At 38.9% G+C, this 19,379-nt stretch overlaps 1 protein-coding gene across 1 annotated transcript in view; it reads left to right on the forward strand.

Moving 5' to 3' along the window:
* chrna5 (cholinergic receptor, nicotinic, alpha 5) overlaps positions 1–16,559 on the forward strand; it is a 35,978-nt gene extending 19,419 nt beyond the window's left edge. Inside the window, 6 exon segments of the mRNA XM_057348052.1 lie at positions 5,569–5,720; positions 5,815–5,859; positions 6,014–6,123; positions 14,978–15,154; positions 15,233–15,656; positions 16,115–16,559. Coding sequence (XP_057204035.1) covers positions 5,569–5,720; positions 5,815–5,859; positions 6,014–6,123; positions 14,978–15,154; positions 15,233–15,656; positions 16,115–16,273 — 1,067 coding nt within the window. The 3' untranslated portion in view covers positions 16,274–16,559.
* Positions 16,560–19,379: the final 2,820 nt, after the last annotated feature.

Consider the following 19,379-nt stretch of genomic DNA (forward strand, 5'->3'; position numbering starts at 1 on the left):
ATTGTGATTGTGTTTGCCTTTTTTGGACTGTCCTGGTATTTGACTGCAGGTTTGGTGTCAGCTTTAAGATTTTTTTTGTAATGGGTAATTGTTTCTCTTGTTGTCTTTAGGTGATGCTGTCTTATGAACCGGACATCATTGATGTACCACTTGGGCTCCTCCTAATCAATCAAACTTCATCAGATGCCAATTTTTTCTGCACAGAGAGGATTGCAGTTGTGCTAGAGGGTGACATTGTTCTTGAGTCCTCCACACTGGCTGATGCATTTGTCATTCTCTTTGCACTTACGTACACCCTGCACCTTGACTATCCAAAAACGCTGCTCAACACATTCGACTTCATCCAAAAGGTGTTGATGGGTGTTGAGGATGGAAAGTTGAGGCCTAGAGTTTTGAGTCTGAAAAATGACCTGTTGGCAGTTGAGTAAGCACATTTGTTTTTCTTGCTGTAAAACATCTAACAGATGGGTTTTAAAGGTATTGTTTTTGAAGTTTTAATGTTTTCGAGTTAAAGTTGAATGATGTCCTGTTTTGCACTTTTTTATACCTGTGTAATATGTTTATATGTCTAATACATATATTGGCATTGACAAATATCCTAAATGTGTTCTATGGTATGACAGCAGAAATTTAGAAAAAAAATATTTAAAATAATTTTTAATCTCTAATGGTATTTGTAACTCTTAACAGTAAAGATAACTCTTTCTCATGTTATTTATTTCTGAATCTTTGCAATGTCACACCATAGGACACATTTACACATGTCAATTACCCGTGTGTATTATATATGTTTTTCAGAAAGTGTAGGTGGAATGGTGTGCTTGCATTAGGCATTTGCACATTGCCCTATCTTTGTTTAAAAATTTAATGATGTTAAGTTGAGGGATGCCATGTTTGCACGTGGAACAGGTCGATGTGAGAGTTGTTAGGGTTAAATGCAAGTTAAATGATGGCTTGCTTGCAGTAGACAATTGCACATTGCCATACTTTTGCCTTTTTTTGTATATTAAACCTCTTACAGAATTGTTCATATTGTAGTAGTTGTAATGCTAGATGCTCATTGAAGGACTGAATGTTCGCATGGGATACTTGTACATTGATGTGGCTGAGAGATTCTGCATCTGTTTACATTGCAGTACACACATTTCTGCTTTATTTTGTGTACATAACAACACACTTATAGATAAGCTATTACAATATTTGTAATATGTGTTACACTTATTACATCTGTATTTATGTAATTATCAAAATGTAACTGTTCTTAAATACATGTTACAGTTAAATGTTGTTTTAAATAATTGTTTTAGAAAACTTAAAAATAGTGATCCTGATGTTGAATGTCAAGATGCAATTTACAAATGTTTACACATGGCACATTCATGTGTCTGAGTATTTTACTTTGTATTTGTTTACATTGAAACTATACGAGATATTACACATTTTTCTGGAACTTCATATTTGGTTAATAAACAAGTTACTTGCACTGAAGTCTCTGTGGGTATTATGCCTTATTCAATTAAATACAAAGTTTTAAATTATAGGAGGATTATAATTCTAGGACAGTGTAGGAGTGTCCAATTAATGTAAAAAAATTAAGTTAACATAAAATGAACAATTTGATAGTAAGAATGCAAATATTTAATTTTATAAGTAATGAAAATGTTCAAGTTATCTGTACCCAATATAAATATGTACTGTAAACTCAAAATACCTAGCTAAAATAACATAACATTATATAGTAACAGACACTTAAAAATATACATTTAATATAACTTAAAAAAAATTAAGTTACTATGACTTAAAATTTTCGATGTAATCTGTTTCAACTATTTTTTTGAGTTAACTGAACTTGTCGGGTTTTACAGTGTGGGGAAAACTTTGAGATCGTTAAGAATCAGAGTAACTGAACACATACGTGATGTAGCCTCGCCGATCGCCAGACATTTTATCGATAGTAATCGATTGTTTTTTGGACAGTCCTTGTTGAATTACGTATGTGTTTAAGAGATCTGTGACTCTGAATGTAATATTTTATCATTAAAACTATGCATTTAGGGGTAGTCTCTGTAATCTCTGTAATGTTCACCTGATGATAATCATGCATTGACTGTATAATTGAAAGAGTTTTTGTATGGACTACGCTGACGAAGGCAAATAGCTGAAACGTTTGTATTGTATTTTTATTCCCTGTTTTTTTGCATTTTTTTGGACAGTGAGATCTGAGAAATAATTAATCTCCTCATCAGCTTCATATTGATCGAGAGAAGGAGAGCAGAACCTCAGATATTGATTTAGGTGAAAATCAGCTGGAACTGGATTATTGTCCGGGGTTAGCTGTGGTGTTATGAGTAAAATAACATCAGGCTTTATAAGCATTGAAACTGACATTCGGGCCAAAAATCACAGTCATGTCATAATGTGGTCATAAATAAGAGACATTAAATGAATCAACCAATTTACGACCTTTCTCAGCAGAAATGTACCTGAACGTGTTTTATACGTGACCGTGTTGAAATCTTTCCCTTGGGAAAGCCAGATGACGGATTCTGCCATTCAGCTGCTATAGGGCATATACTGTAGCACTGAAATGAAAAGCCCTGTCTGAATTTTAGATGTGGAAATCTCATAGAAGTGTCTGATAGTATCCTGTTGAACAAAGGCCACATTGAGCAAGTTTATGCAAACATACAAGCCTTATTCTAAAACATACTGTAGTAAGATGCCTATGTACGCATCAAAGATGCCATCGTGACATGACACTACCACACTACAACCCATCACGCTCTCTAAGATCTCAAAACTCCAGACTTTTGATAACACCTAGAATAACTAAATCCACCAAAGGGGGTAGAGCTTTCTCACACGTAGCACCTAAACTCTGGAATAGCCTCCCCGATACTATTCGAGGGTCAGACACACTCTCCCAATTTAAATCTAGATTAAAGACCCTCGAATAGTATCGGGGAGGCTATTCCAGAGTTTAGGTGCTACGTGTGAGAAAGCTCTACCCCCTTTGGTGGATTTAGTTATTCTAGGTGTTATCAAAAGTCTGGAGTTTTGAGATCTTAGAGAGCCTTCTTCCACCTTAGAAATGTTGCCAAATTGCGAAATATTTTATGTGTGGCTGATGCAGAGAAGCTCATTCATGCATTTGTGACCTCAAGACTTGATTACTGTAATGCACTGCTTAGTGGTTGTCCTGCATCATCAATAAACAAACTACAGTTAGTTCAGAACGCAGCTGCCAGAGTTCTAACCAGGTCCAGAAAATACGATCACATAACCCCAATGTTATCAACCCTTCACTGGTTACCCATTAAGTATCGTATTGACTTTAAAGTTCTTTTAATTACTTATAAAGCCTTAAATGGTTTAGCCCCTACCTACATAACAGAGCTTCTACCACACTACAACCCATCACGCTCTCTAAGATCTCAAAACTCCAGACTTTTGATAACACCTAGAATAACTAAATCCACCAAAGGGGGTAGAGCTTTCTCATACGTAGCACCTAAACTCTGGAATAGCCTCCCCGATACTATTCGAGGGTCAGACACACTCTCCCAATTTAAATCTAGATTAAAGACACATCTTTTCAGCCAAGCATTCACTAATACATAGCTAATGAACAGCAGCTACGCTAATTATTCTCTTTCTGCCTCTGCCCTCGCCTCGGGATGCCCATCCCGAGGTAGGGAGAGATTCCGCCAGACCCAGATGAACGTCATATGCCCATCCACAACTAGAGATTACGCCAGCTACATCTGAAAATCCCGTGCCATCCTCCTGCGAGAGCCTGCGGACTGACTGACCATCCAGCTCCATCCAAGGCAATTCCATCACCACCCAAGAAAAAGGCGACCATCTGGCCGGCCCAGCTCAGACAATTCCATCCCCAACCGAGAGCAAAGACGGACTACCTGTCACATAAATGCTAAATTTACAATACTTGGTATTTAATGCTAAACTTACATCACACGACAGCAGTTTGAAGTTATGGCTGCACTCAGTGACTTTGATTGGAGGTAGCTGGGTGGGTGTTGTAGGGAGTGGGGGGGCTTGTTGGTTGTGGTTCGGGGCGTTTCATTTGTTGGGACTGTGTGGGTCTGGTCTGGTTGGTCTTGTTTTGTGGTCGATGTCGGACAACAGAGGAATAAAGTTAATTATGCCATTACTACTTTTCCCTGGTTGTTCCTCTGTTGTCTGTTGTTGATCGCGGAATGGGACCGGGTTGGACCTGCACGGTTTCGGCGGGTGGGGCTTCCTGGGTCGCGGCTCGTGGGCTCTCCCTGTTCTTCGTGGACGTTGCTCGGTGGCTTTGGTCGGGGTCACTGAGTGCAGCTATGACACGTCAGAGGAGATCTGGCCCTCCCGGCTGAGCCTGGTTTCTCCCGAGGTTTTTTTTTCTCCATTATTCAGCATTGGAGTTTGGGTTCCTCGCCACAGCAGAGCAGTGCAGTGTTGGCTTGCTCACCGGGAGACTGCATTTATTTATTTATTTATTCATTTATTTATTAGATATTATTTATTATAATGATCTTGCTTGGTCTATAAACACCATGCACTGTGCTGTGTTTTACCTTTCTGTGTTTTTCTTATTTGCTCCTGTAAAGCTGCTTTGGAACAATGCACATTGTGAAAAGCGCTATATAAATAAAATTGAATTGAATTGAATGTTCCAGCAGAGCATCTTTTCCAACAAAACCCAGATCTGCCAAGCCAGTTTTTCATCCAGAGGTCCATAAATCTCCATCGGTAACTCCAGCGCAGAAATAGAACATGTGTTCTGTAAATCACATTTGGTTTACCCCAGTGACTGTGGAAGTCAAATCTAATCACATGAGATGTCAGAATAATAAGAGATCCAGTCACACACAATGTCAAATGGACTTCATTAGAGTTTATTAAGCAGACGTTTACATAAATGCAGAAATCAAAGTCAGTGTGTTGCCTGGTCACCCTTTGGTTAGCAACATTTCATGAGGACATTTTAAGGTAAAAGATTGTATTGTGAAAACGTAATGTACATTTCAGAGAAAAAGAGCATTTTTTGAAAAGACCGTTCACGCTGCAGCAATGGAAAGCAAGCAGAACAGATTACTGAGATGTCGTCGGTTGAGGCAAATAGAAAAGTTTGTGTGACACATTTTTGATTTTGTTTAGTTCGATAAAAACATATGATGTGCATAACTGTCCCTGTTGAAAAAAGCAGCATGTGCTGGTTAGGTATGTCTTGAAGCATGGTAGCTGGGCAGCTGGTTTGAGCTGGTTTAAACTGGTCATGTGCTGGTCCTAAGCTGGTCCCAAGCAGCTAACTCCTCGCCCAGGACCAGCCTAAACCTTGCTTCAAAACATACCTAACCTGCATATGCTGCTTTTCTCAACAGAGGTTTAAGCCTTATTCTGTTGGTCAGAATATGTTCATAGCAGTGACAGGTACACAATCCTATCCTTTAAAAGCAGCAATGCGAGACCTGATTCTTACCTGAAGTGTTTTTAGTGTCATTAGCTTAATTTTGATGTTTAATGTGCGAGCCCCTCCGACTGATCCTCCTTGTTTTGTTTAAGGGCCTCCAGTGCTGTCTTGCTATGCCAAGACAGAGGACCAACTTTTTAAAAGACTCTTCAGGAACTATCAGAAATGGGTGAGACCAGTGGAGGATCTGAATGGAACGGTGCAGGTGAAATTTGGACTGGCTATCTCTCAGCTGGTGGATGTGGTGAGCAGCAGTGATCATTAGGGTCTCTGAGAACATACAGTGAGAAACAAGGGGCTCACAGAACATCTTTAACAACTGCGGTTTCACTTGATAGGATGAGAAGAACCAGCTGATGACCACCAATGTTTGGATTAAGCAGGTAAAGCAGAACACACTAATCTCATGATAAACTGTATTATTTGGCTGCTAGATGAGGTGGTTGACCAATCACATTCCTGTATTCCTGACAGAGAGGTTATAGGTTGTGAGTGGTGAGCAGCTTTGAACATGAATCTCTTTCTGTCTGAACTCAGGAGTGGACAGACATGAAGCTCAGATGGAATCCAGATGATTACCTGGGAATCACCTCCATCAGAATTCCCTCAGACTCAATCTGGATTCCTGACATTGTGCTGTATGACAAGTATGTGATGCTTTCGTATTCATATTCATAAAGTAACAGATTTCACATGAAGCCTCTTCAAAGGTACAGAAACTCAGATTCTTGTGGATTTATTCAAATAGGTGTTTTCACCTGTCATTAACATTATGTGGACAAGCCCAAGATTTCACAGCAGTTATTTGATTTGCCTTGAGGCCAGTTAATATAGCTGCCTCACTAAAATAACATCAAATGTGTTGATATGTATATGTGGTAGCATTTGTGGAAGCAGCTAGGGGTGTCACAATATACAAGTATTGAAAATCATGTATTAGTAACCAGTGTTGGGTAAGTTACTCTGAAACAGTAATTAATTACTAGTTACTAATTACATATTCAACAGTGTAATTAGATTACTGTACAAATTACTCTGTCCAACAAGTATTTAGTTACTTATTACTAATTACTTTCTATATCCTATACCAACCTTGATTAGTTAAGTGATTCAAGGATAGACATGCAATGGCTCTTTTAATTCATTGTATTACAAATGTGAGAATTATACATTAAAGCACGGATTTTAAAGTTAGACTTTGAATTTTTATGTTAATTCCACTATTGCACACACATATATTACACAAAGTATTTAGTTTAATTACATCAGAAGTAACTGTAATTAAATTACAGAAAAAATAAGAGTAATCCCTTACTTTACTTTTTCAAGGGAAAAGTAATTAAATTACAGTAACGAATTACTTAGTAACCAGTTACACCCAACACTGTTAGTAACTATGACTATTCATATTGTGACAATACCATTCTAAAGTCTGTAGGTGGTGGTATTGCACCAGTTTGCCCTTAAAGCCTCACTGCAATGCCTTGGAACACACAGCATTATTTGATATGTTGACGTCATTTCAACTGAAAAATGCAGAGAGGGCAAGTGACCCCGCTCCCTTTTAAAATAACCAACAACGTTTTGTTTTAGGGGGGAATTTGAAGGGGAATTTTGTCAGCGCTTATTAGCATATTAGCTAGCCTGCTTGTACAAAGTCTTGTACAAGCAGGCTAGGAACACATTGACAAAGGAGATCAGAGTGGCTAAGAGAAACTACTCTAAAAAGTTGGAAAACCGGTTTTCAGCCAACGACTCTGCGTCTGTGTGGAAAGGCCTTAAAGACATCACCAACTACAAGCCACCATCCCCCAATTTTGCAGGCAATCAACACCTGGTCAATGATCTGAATGACTTTTACTGCAGATTTGAAAATGCTAACTTTACACATCACTCCAACTCTGACATTCTCTCTACACAACACCTATCACCTTCAGTCACCCCACCTCCTACACTTCAGATCAGTGAAGAGGATGTGTGCAGAGTCTTTAGGAAACAAAAGACAAGAAAAGCACCAGGCCCAGATGGTATCTCCCCAGCCTGTCTTAAAAGCTGTGCTATTCAACTGGCCTTCATCTTCTCACAGATCTTCAACAGATCACTGGAGCTGTGCACAGTTCCTTCCTGTTTCAAGCGCTCCACCATAATCCCCATCCCAAAGAAGCCCAAAATCACAGGACTGAATGACTACAGACCCGTCGCTCTCACATCTGTGGTCATGAAGTCATTCGAGAGACTGGTACTGGCTTATCTGAAGGACATCACAGAACCCTTACTGGACCCCCTGCAGTTTGCCTACAGAGCAAACAGGTCTGTTGAGGATGCAGTTAACATGGGGCTGCATTTTGTCCTGAAACATCTGGATAGACCAGGGACCTATGTCAGGATCCTGTTTGTGGACTTCAGCTCTGCTTTCAACACCATCATCCCATCACTGCTCCAGACAAAGTTAACCCAGCTATCTGTTCCTGGCTCTATCTGTCAGTGGATCACCAGCTTTCTGACAGACAGGCAGCAGTTAGTGAGAATGGGAAAACTCACATCCAGCACCCGCACAATCAGCACTGGCGCCCCCCAGGGGTGCGTTCTCTCCCCACTGCTCTTCTCCCTGTACACAAATGACTGCACTGCCCAGGACCCTTCTGTCAGACTTCTGAAGTTCGCAGACGACACCACACTCATTGGCCTCATCCAGGATGGTGATGAGTCTGCGTACAGACAGGAGGCTGAGCAGCTAGCTGTCTGGTGCAGTCATAACAGCTTGGAGCTGAACATGCTTAAAACAGTGGAGACGATTGTGGACTTCAGGAGAAACCCCTCCCCCCTCTCACCATCATGAACAGCACTGTGTCAGCAGTGGAGTCATTCAGGTTCCTGGGCACCACCATCTCTCAGAACCTGAAGTGGGACAATCACATTGGCTCCATTGCTAAAAAAGCCCAGCAAAGGTTGTACTTCTTACATCAGCTGAAGAAGTTCAACCTACCACAAACTCTATTAAAACAGTTTTACTCAGCTGTCATAGAGTCTGTCCTCTGCACATCCATCACTGTCTGGTTTGGCTCAGCCACAAAGTCAGACATCAGAAGACTACAGAGGACGGTTCGGACTGCTGAGAAGATCATTGGTGCTCCCCTGCCCACCCTCCAAGAACTGTATACATCCAGAGTGAGGAAAAGGGCTCAGAAAATCACCCTGGACCTCTCACATCCAAGCCATCATCTCTTCACAATGCTGCCGTCTGGTCGGCGCTACAGAGCACTGAGCACCAAAACAACCAGACACAAAAACAGCTTCTTCCCTCAGGCCATCTACCTCTTGAACAGTTAAATGTTTTTACACACCGTGCAATTAATAACTCTGTGCAATAATAATTAAGTGCAATATTAATTATATCCTCCAGATAATACACTATCTATTTTTATACAACTTTTTCTGTAAATTATATTTCATTCATTCTGCTGTATATAGCACATACCTTGTACTACAATAGTCTATTCTTATTTTTTACTTGTACATATTTACATACATACATAGCTTTACTCTCTATATCTTTATCTTATGTTTATTGTATTGTATTTCTTAATTTTTTATACCCATAGGCCCTTATTTAAATCATTGTGTACTGTATTCTATTGTGTTATGGTCTCTGTGTACTGTTGTTGCTGTTTCTGTGTTCTGGATGCTCCTGTCACCAAAACAAATTCCTTGTATGTGCAAACATTGGCAATAAAGCGCTTTCTGATTCTGATATCAGTTTATTGATGTCCTTGAGGGTAACTTATTTTTAATAAAAGGAAAAAATCTTGATTTTGATTTCACTGGATCTTTAACGTCACTCACAATGGCCTCCACTCATTGGCCAAAAAAAGACAATACCAAATAAATAAAAGTGAATTCATTTATATATTTAAATATTTTTCATATAACAATATTATTGTTATTGTGAATCCTTTTGATCATGTTAATCGTTTAGTGAAAATCTGATATAGCGACAACGCTAGATGCACAGTTAAGAAACTTTTAAAAGATTTAATCAATGTGCATCGCCAATTCCAAAATAAATATTAATGCTATACCATACCATAGTATAGTAAATAATTTAGTTTCCCTCTTTGTTTTGGAAGGGTCATTTTTGTACCTCTGTGTTCAAGTCATTGATGGGTTTGGGTTATGAGTAGGGATGGGTATGGAGAACCGGTACATAATTGGATCGATACTCTGGTATCCATAAGCTTCATGACAAACGATACTGTTATCGATACTTGCGTTGTTTTATCTCTGTGTATTCGGGTGTTAAATGGCTAATTAGAGGCTGCTGCCTGTCATTTTCCATCCCTGAATGATGTCCGAATGGCTGAAGTTTGCTCGACGTATGTGTGATATATAGAGCCATATGATTTCCACGATGTATTTGTAATCTGCTTGTTTTGCGTGTTGCATGGTTGCGCTTGTGGAGCTTTCAGCGTCTGCGTTTCACAACCAGGAAGCTTCCGTCAATCACCCCTTTACGGCCACCCGTCAAAATAAAAGTCCTTTATTTGAGAACAAGTTATAACATTGTCTTTAATAATTCGGCCACGGAGTATATTTACTTACTTTAGTAAATTGAAGTAAATGTGCTAGTGAAAAGAAATACGGTCTACCAGCCAAATAACCATAGTGATGTAAAGTAAATTGAATTACATTATGATGTGCTCCTATGCACATGCTTAGTGCCGTAAGTGGTATGCTCAAGGCAGGACTTACCATTGGCCTTGACTGGGCACCAGCCCAGGGGCCCCGCCCTTCAGGGGCCCGCCTGCTCTCGTTCATTTGATTTGTTTAGTTATATGCCAGTCATTTTATTTTTCATTTAAACTTTGTGCATTGGCCTACCAATGTTCAATAGCACTGCCTTATGTAAGGAATGATGTCGTTTAATTGGCTAAACGTTCCGTCAGTCATGTTGGCGTTTCCTGATTGGTTATTTGTGGATTCTATCCATCATGTTTACCTCAGTTGAAACCTGTCTGCTCATTAACTAAGACGCTTGTTCTAATGGCTGACAAGCGCAATCGCAGTGCCGCGCTTAAAGAAAACCAAAAACCGAGAGACAAGAACGCGAAAGAACAGCATTTAGAAAATAATGATTCTTTACACCCATGGCACCACACCTTGATCTTTAGGCAGATAATCCAGAGCATACCTGTCAACACTCCCGTTTTTCACACCCATCTCCCGCCAGGCCGCCACCCTCCGGTTTTATTTCAGTTATTTCTCCTTTGAAACTCGCGGACCGACAGGAGCCGGAACGCGTTCACGGGGTGGCACTGTGGCTTGAGCCGCTGCCCATTTGCCCTCACAGGCTGGCGCCCTTTGGTAGGCGAAGTAGAGTAGAGAGGATTCACATCCCCCCGAAAAACTTTCTCTGAATACACCGCTATATGATTCCACTCCGCGTTTTCCATTTGACGCTCGCTCCTCATAGTCTGTCCGCTCACTGAACACGACAGATCGGTTCATCCACAGGTAGATGCAGTAGAGTCTACTAGCTGTTGTTGTTGTTGTTACACTTTCTTTGCTTTTACAAAAAACGTGTTATGAAAAGTGTTGTGTTCTGCAGACATCTCTGAATAATAACTGGTAATATAGAGTTTATTTCTAATATTTCCCGTTCTGTGACCATAAGCGGTTCTTGTAAATAATATGCAAACACTGTTAAATCCATCCATGTAAATAAAAAATGAAAACATTCTGCTAACTAATAAACAAAGTTAAAACAACCGAACTACGGGACGCGTGAACGGACAAACTGCTAGTGCTTTTCAGTTATTTCATTTCTGACGTTGAGATATCTGGCAAAATGTAAATGCTCAATTAAGATGATACCTTGCAGATATACCATTCATGGATTCATGGCCTGTGAGCTGCATTACACTGTCTCTTAGATTTACATTTAAGAATTTGACATGAAAATGATGTTATGTTAGTCATAAAGTAATTAAAAGATTTAACTAGACTTTACAAAACGATGGACCAATCTCATTATTATGAAACTATTTAAACCATAATAAGACGTTTCATCTCATTATATGAATACAATTTTAATGTGCATTTCAAACTCATAGATCTGTCATATGCTTTAATGATGGAATTGCAATAGAATACTAATATATTTTTAACACTTTACACCGTTGAATTTGTTAACATTAGATTACATGTCTGCATTTGTTCATCTTTATTTTCAGTATTTACTAATATTTTTAAAACATTGAACATGCACCATGAACTGACATGAACAATTGTATTTGGCATTAACTAACAATAAACAAGATTAATAAATGCTGACTGTATTGTTCATTGTTGGTTTCATGTTAATGCAGGGGTTCACAAATTTTAGATCCGAGACGTATAATCTCTCAACATCCTTTAGAAATACAGGCAAAACACACACATTTGTTCCTTTTTAGTAGTTTTCTTATTATGAATCAATAAATTTAATTTTAATATACATAATGGTAGGGCTGTATGATTATGTCAAAAACTGTAGTCCCCTTGTTATTGTAATGTTGATTATTAATGTTGACTGGATTTTACATTTAAGTATGTTTGAAACTTCCTACACGCTATAAATGCACCACTTGTGGCCCCCACTGTCAAAACAAGCATTATAAACGTGTAAACCAATGAACAAGTGTCATTGGAGAAAAAAACATTTACTAATGCTAATGTAGCGTTGTGGTGGGGAAATTTAACAGGACAATGCACCCCTACCAAGAGCACAATGTACTAGATAGAGCTGACTACGCCACCCCGTAAAAGCGGGCAAATAACTACCCAAACTAAGGGCACACAGGTTCGTGGGTCAAGAATGAAGGGGAGACGTGGGTAAAATGTACTAAATTTTTAATCAAGCCTACGAGGAGTAGATATCCAATAAATATAAAAATATTGATATTCACGAGGTTGCCCAATTGGGCTAAAAATCACTCTTTGCACTTCACACAGGGATCAATAAACAAACAAACCAGGCCAAGGCCTACCAACAGGAGGGTAGGCTAGCTGAAGTGAGAATCCTAAAATTACACACGTGCATACACACAAAAGAGTGAAAAGTGGTTAGAAGCAACACAGCACTCCACTTTAGTACGACACCACCAATAGTCAACATCAGCTAGCCTCCCAACCCCAGGGCCTATCAAGGCCTGCAACAAAAGAAAACAAAAAGAATCAAACCTCTTAACTAAACAAAAAAAACCAAGATTTATAATAATAATAATAATACTAATAATAATACAAGACAGCTGAAAATAATGAATAACGGAATACAAAATCAATTAAACAAATCAAAAGACCAACTTAGGAAACTAAACAGAAAATCAAGATTTATCATAATAAGTATTATTATTATTATTATTATTATTTTACAAAACAACTGAAAAGAATGAATAACAGAATACAAAAAAACCATTACACAAATCAAAAAGCAAACTCAGAAAACCTAAAGAAAACTCGAACAAAAACAAATAACTGGCACAAAGGCTTTCCAATTCGAGCCCAGGAAACCACTATCAAATTGATTGGTAAGTGGCAACGTCACAGAGTAGAAAGACGTTTGAAGTAACGTCAGTAGGGCGACATCACGATCGCCAGTTCACACAGTCAGTAGCGTGGAAATAAGACCAAATAAAGAGACGAGCAACAAAGTAGCGAAGCAACGCAACACAGCAGCAAGGTAAACGGCAGCAAAACAACAGCGTCGTCCTCCAGAAACTAGTCGTCACACCACCTAAACCATACAATTGCTCACCGCACAGATCATGGCAGACGAGAGAATGGTACAGCAGAATGGGAATATGAAAACTACAATGAATGAAGCACATGTTAGCATAGCCCTAATACAAACGATCACAACTACAGCGCGAGGTTAACCTACCTGAGGATAGTGGACAGCCTGCACCCAACCAAAGCATTGAATGAGCTAGACCATCAGCTAGCCCAACAGCTACCAGCCAAACACACCAAACAGTGAATGTGCACTCTACGAGGGCCGTTCCAGCAATGACGCAACCCAGGTGACATAACTCCACCCTTAAATAGCCAAGGGACATTTGCTGATAGGCCATCACTAATGGTAGCCACACCCCAAATGCAAACACACGGATCACATCAACACTGCCACACTAACAAACATATGATTTTAAATAGTACGGGGGCCCCGAAAACAACTCAAGCCCAGGGGCCCCCATCCTCCTAAGTCCGGCCCTGGGTATGCTAAGGAACACACACGTTTTGTTATGTGGCATTTTCTGTTTGCTCAGAAGCATTTGTAAACTGCAGTTCTAAAGCTCAGCTGTAATAAAGAAACTTAAAATGTTTAACATCTTTTCACATCATGTGTTTTTGCATCAAATTATAGAGCGTGGTATCGATAACAGTATTGATAAGTACCGGAATCTGTCATGAACGAGAATGAACTCAAGTGCGGGGGGGAAACAAACAAGCCTTTATTCAGCCAGAGAACACAGATTAAGCAGTCAATGAGCAAACGCAACGTCGGATGAATCTCCTCGACGCGGCGTGAAGAAGCCAGCAGGATAGTAGAGCTGTAAGGTCGTAGCTTGTGAGCCGGACCGGTCTGCAGCCGCCAGGGACTCCCGGGGTAGAGAGGGAGATCTGAACAGAGAGCTCGCAATCCCACGCTGTGGTAGGTTGGAGGTGGGAGTCCGGGCGAGTGAGGCAGCAGGCAGCAAGAGGTTGCCGGTTCTCTGGCCGAGAGGCTGGTTGAGAGTCGGGGACGCCGGCAGGTGAGCCCTGGAGAATTATCAGAGTGATAGCAGGGAAAAATAGGAGACTATAGCATAGGAGTCCAACTATGAGATCGTTGGAGTAAACTGAACTATAGAGACAGAGCTAAGACAAAGCTGTGACAAAACTAGAACTAAGACTTGGCTATTGCTTCGAGAACGTAGCAAGAGATCAAAAACGAAGCGCTATTACACACAACGATCTGACACTGGACAAGAGAACACTGGGAACTAAAGTAGAGGGAGTAATTGATTACCTAACGGAAAACAGGTGAGAACTAGATGTGAGACTGGTTAACCTAGTAAGGGTAATGAAAGGGATAACAAGGGGGTGGGGCAGAGATGCGCACATGGGAAACGTAAACACACACACAAGGAGAAAGACAACAGAAAACACCTGATCAGACAGAGGACATGACAGGTATCGATAAGCAGTATCAATATCGATAAAATCTTATTGATACCCATCCCTAGTGATGAGTGTTTGACTCGGGTTCAGCTCTCAGTCAAGTTCTTCCAATCTTGCTTTGTGAACAGAGACCTTGTCATGTTTTAAAAGAAATGGGTCCTGTCCAAACTGTTGATATAAAATTACAATCACACATTAAGATTTGTGCACACATTAAGATGGAAATGACTAAATTAGTCAAACCTATTCAATACTTTTCTCCATATAGTGTATACATATAATGACAGTGATTGTAACCCGCAGTGCAGATGGTAATTTTGAGGCCACTGTAACAAAAGCAGTTGTGCGATATGATGGGACTATATCCTGGACCCCTCCTGCCAATTATAAATCAGCCTGCACCATCGATGTGACCTTCTTCCCCTTTGACATTCAGAACTGCTCTATGAAATTTGGTTCCTGGACATATGACGGTTCACAGGTACCATTCAAGGGTTTTCACACTTATCAGAAATAGTGTGTGGATATTAAAGTAATTGTATTTTTTATGGTTCATAGGGTGGACATTCTCCTCAAAGACGTGCATGTTGACAAGCAAGACTATTTTGACAACGGGGAGTGGGAAATCGTGAAGGCAATTGGCAGCCGAGGCTTGAGAACCGACGGCACATTTTTCTACCCATCCATCACCTACTCCTTTATCATCCGCCGTCTTCCTCTCTTCTATACACTGTTCCTCAGATGGCGCATCTTTTTGCACCACCTGCCTAAAGTTCTGTGCATGCACAGCCATGTGGACCGCTACGCCAGTGCTGCTGGCATCCAGAGGGCAGACAGGACACTAAGAGGAGGTCTGGGTTATGGGATGAGTTTGGGTCAGGAAGCAACCCCACTGCTCAATGCAAAACTCCGTTTTCAGGCAGCCCTGGAATCTATATGCTACATCAATCTTCAAAAAGCATGTCTTGCATAAGTGGCATGTGTAATGTTGGTCCTGTAGCTCAACTGGTAGAGCACCGTGATTGCAACAAGTATATTTTGAATGCATTGAATAAAATTGCATTAAATCTAAGTATTTGCAAAATGTTTAACTGCAAAGAGAGCATGGTCCATGTTAACTGCATTTATACTGCTTGTACAGCAGAGTAGATTACTTTACCGTCAAGTGCAGTGCAGTACAGTACAGCACAGCACAGTAGAGTTAAGTACAACAGCGTAGAGTGCAGTAGAATTAAGTATAATAACAAAGCACAATAAATTACAGAAGAGTAGAGTACAGTAAATTCAGCTTGTCATTTCACTTGCAGTGTAACACACAAACAGCCTTTTTAATAGTTGTATTTAGTTTTAAGGCAGATCACTGCTGTTGGTGTTGTTTGTCCATCATAATGTCATCATAACATTGAGTGTTACTAAATTTCAATGCGTGTCTCTCTTCAGGTTGTGCAAGACTGGAAGTTTGTGGCCCAGGTTCTGGACAGGGTTTTCCTGTGGGCATTCCTTCTGGTGTCAGTGTTTGGTTCTGCTCTGCTTTTCATTCCTGTTATCTATAAATGGGCCAACATCATTGTCCCCAACTATGCTGGAAGTAACAACTAAAGCACATGAATGTATACAATATATAATATAGGGTAAAATGACTAGAAATATTGGTCAACAATTTGACCCAAAACTTGGGTTAAGATCGTCATCACATTGAGAACTATAGTCTTTAAAAAGCTATGCAGTGTATGGTATTAGACATTAGTCAAGGGATAAACATTTGTTAAGGTATCTATATTTAAATGTTATAACCTGTCAGTTTTTTTAAACATATTTGAATCCTTATGTCAGGTGTATGATTTTCATGTACATGACATATTCATGTGTTGACTTCATCTTAATAAAGTTTACAGTAAAATAATTCTTTATGGGATAAATCATAATAATTTTGAGTTCAGCATATTATGCTAAATATCTAGGGTGACTATGCGTACCATTTTTCCCGGTGCTTCTTTTGGAGGTCACATTTGTCCGCCGCATACGTCATCGAGGTTCTCACATTTCAGCTACAGTAAAAAAACATTAAATTGACATTTATTTCTCTTAAGACATAATCATTGCAGTTTCATTCTTACCTTGAAATATAACGGTTGCTTTTCTGAAATAAAACCTGAAATAATAAACCAAGAATGACGTATGCGTGTCTGGGAAAAATGTCATGTATGATCACCCTAAATTACATAAATGTACTATGTAAGAGAATCCAAGGCTACTTTATACTACATCATTTCTCTGCATTAGCCCATTGTCAGTGTATTTTAGTTCCTATGATTGAACATAACTGATAATCAAATATTTAACAAACATTTTTAAATTATTTGTTTACATTAAGGGCAGGCAGAATCAATTCTCTCTGTTAAGGGCAGAGAATATGGTGAGTTGGAGATGGAAAGTTGGATTCAGACAAAAGAGCTAGCAGATAAGGCAAAATGCATCGGGAAACAAGCCTGGAAAATAAGAAAATAAACTACTAATAACTCTCTATTTAATCACAACAGAAAAGATTCAAGTCAAGTTTAATTCGATAGCTCTTCGTATGATTTGCATTGTATCCCCAATTGCCTCAATAACTAATGTAAAATAGAGAAAAGAAAAAAAACAGACTCAACCAGGTAGGCCAGTTCTCTGCTGGCATGTTAACACACCTCCGCTGTCTTGCTTGAACATGCCAACTGAGCTATAGAGGAAAAACAAGAAACCTTAGATTAGATTGTTGTACACATACTTCATCTGATGCCTCTGAAAACATCATCAGTGATGTTCCTGGAATCATCAGGTGTTTGGGTCCTTCAACATCATGGGGCTGATCAGCTGGCTGGCTACTTAACACTCCATGGTCCTGACCGGTAACACTCTATAATAACTTTCATTAATAAATCATTAACAAACATTATATAATGCTTAACAAATCATTAGTTAATTAAGTTCACATAGCTAGAAATATGAGATAATGTTCTTGTTAATGTTTACTAATGTAGTTTTACTAAGCATTATCTACTGATTAACAGATCATTATGTCATATAAATTGAAATGCTTACAAATGTCATTAAACTTTTCATTCATATGAAAACACACATCTTGAAAACCCACAAAAGATTTGAACAGATGTTATACGATGATTGAAAGCTTGTGTTATTGTACAATGCTTTTGCTGCTATTGAGTATGATATGGCTAAGGTTAGGGACAGGTTTAGTGGTATGTGTAGGTTTAAGGGTTGGTTAAGGGGTCAACAGTGTACAGGGGTCATTTTGATGACTATTATTTGATTACTGTTTAATTACTGTTTTCTACTGTTCTCTTTAAATGTTGATTCATTTTCTCTGGTTGCTGTACGATTTAAGGAATATTCTATTTATGTCATGGTCCTGCCTCCTTGTTCATGATTTTCCGGTCTAGTGGCAGGATCGTGACAGATCCCTTGTGTTTATTGTAGGGAGAGACATGACATTGTTTGTTTTGACCTGCCATGCTCTCTCTCTCTGGTCTTGTCATTGGCCCCGCCCCCTCGTTCTCTCGTTCAGCTTTCCCTGAGTGTTCCATTACCTACACCTGTCCCTTGTTAATTATCCTTTGTTTGTCTCCCTATAAAATGCCCTCGTGTTCATTGTCCTGTGCTCGTTCGTTGTGCTTTTCTGTTTGCTTGTACCCCGTTTATGACGTTGTATCATTTCATGGTTCGTGGACATTCAAGTCAAGTCAGTCTTTGTAAGTTGTTTAGTTATAGTTCTAGTTTATGTCAAGTATGTTCTAGTTTAGTCCAGTTTCAGTTAGTCTATGTTCTGTCGTGTTTGAGTTGATATTATCTTGTTCTCGTTCTACCCCTTCGTGGGTTTTTGTTTTGTGTTTTTTGTTAAATAAATCCTCTTGTTAACCCCCTCTGAAACTGCTGCCTGCAATTGGGTTCTTCCCCTCAAATCCTGACAATTTAATTGTACACAATTGTATGCTAATGGAAATGTTGAGGCAAAACCCAATGTGACAATGAGTGTTATGTCTTTAGCAAGCATTACATGTAACTAACCACCCTTTACACAAATGTTGTAAAAGGCAAATGCCCATAAAGGTACTAAATGAAGTAAACATTTATAAACCTTTACAAATGATTAATAGTTTCCTATTTTGATTGAGTACTGCAAAAACATGAACAAATGATTTGCTAAAATGTCAAAATAGTAAAAGTCAACACAACAAACAAAGAACAAATATATGACCTTTACGGACTGTGTTTATGAATCAATGAATAATATGTTAAATGAATAGTTTGAAGTACTAATAATTACCAAGCAACATTTGTAAATGTAAACGTTTTTTCAGTACATATAAAGTAAACTTGTAATCATTGAATAATTATATCTTTTGTAGATTTATAAAAAAGTGCATGATCATATGAATTAAAAGTTTAATGACATATGTAAATATTAACTAATGATCTGTAAAGCATTATATACTGTTTCTTAATGATTTATAAATGACGTTTTTAATCATTGTAATCATGTAAAGCATGATCATATGCATTTTTTCATATTTGCAATTTTTTCAAAGTTTTATGACATTTGTAAGCATTTCAATTTACATGAAATAATGATGTCAGGATATGTGGTCAGAACCCAAGTGCAGGCAGTGAAAGGGTTAAACAAAAAGACTTGTATTAATAAAACAAA

Source organism: Triplophysa rosa, linkage group LG12, assembly GCF_024868665.1.
Source record: "Triplophysa rosa linkage group LG12, Trosa_1v2, whole genome shotgun sequence".
In the NCBI taxonomy this organism is placed as follows: Eukaryota; Metazoa; Chordata; class Actinopteri; order Cypriniformes; family Nemacheilidae; genus Triplophysa; species Triplophysa rosa.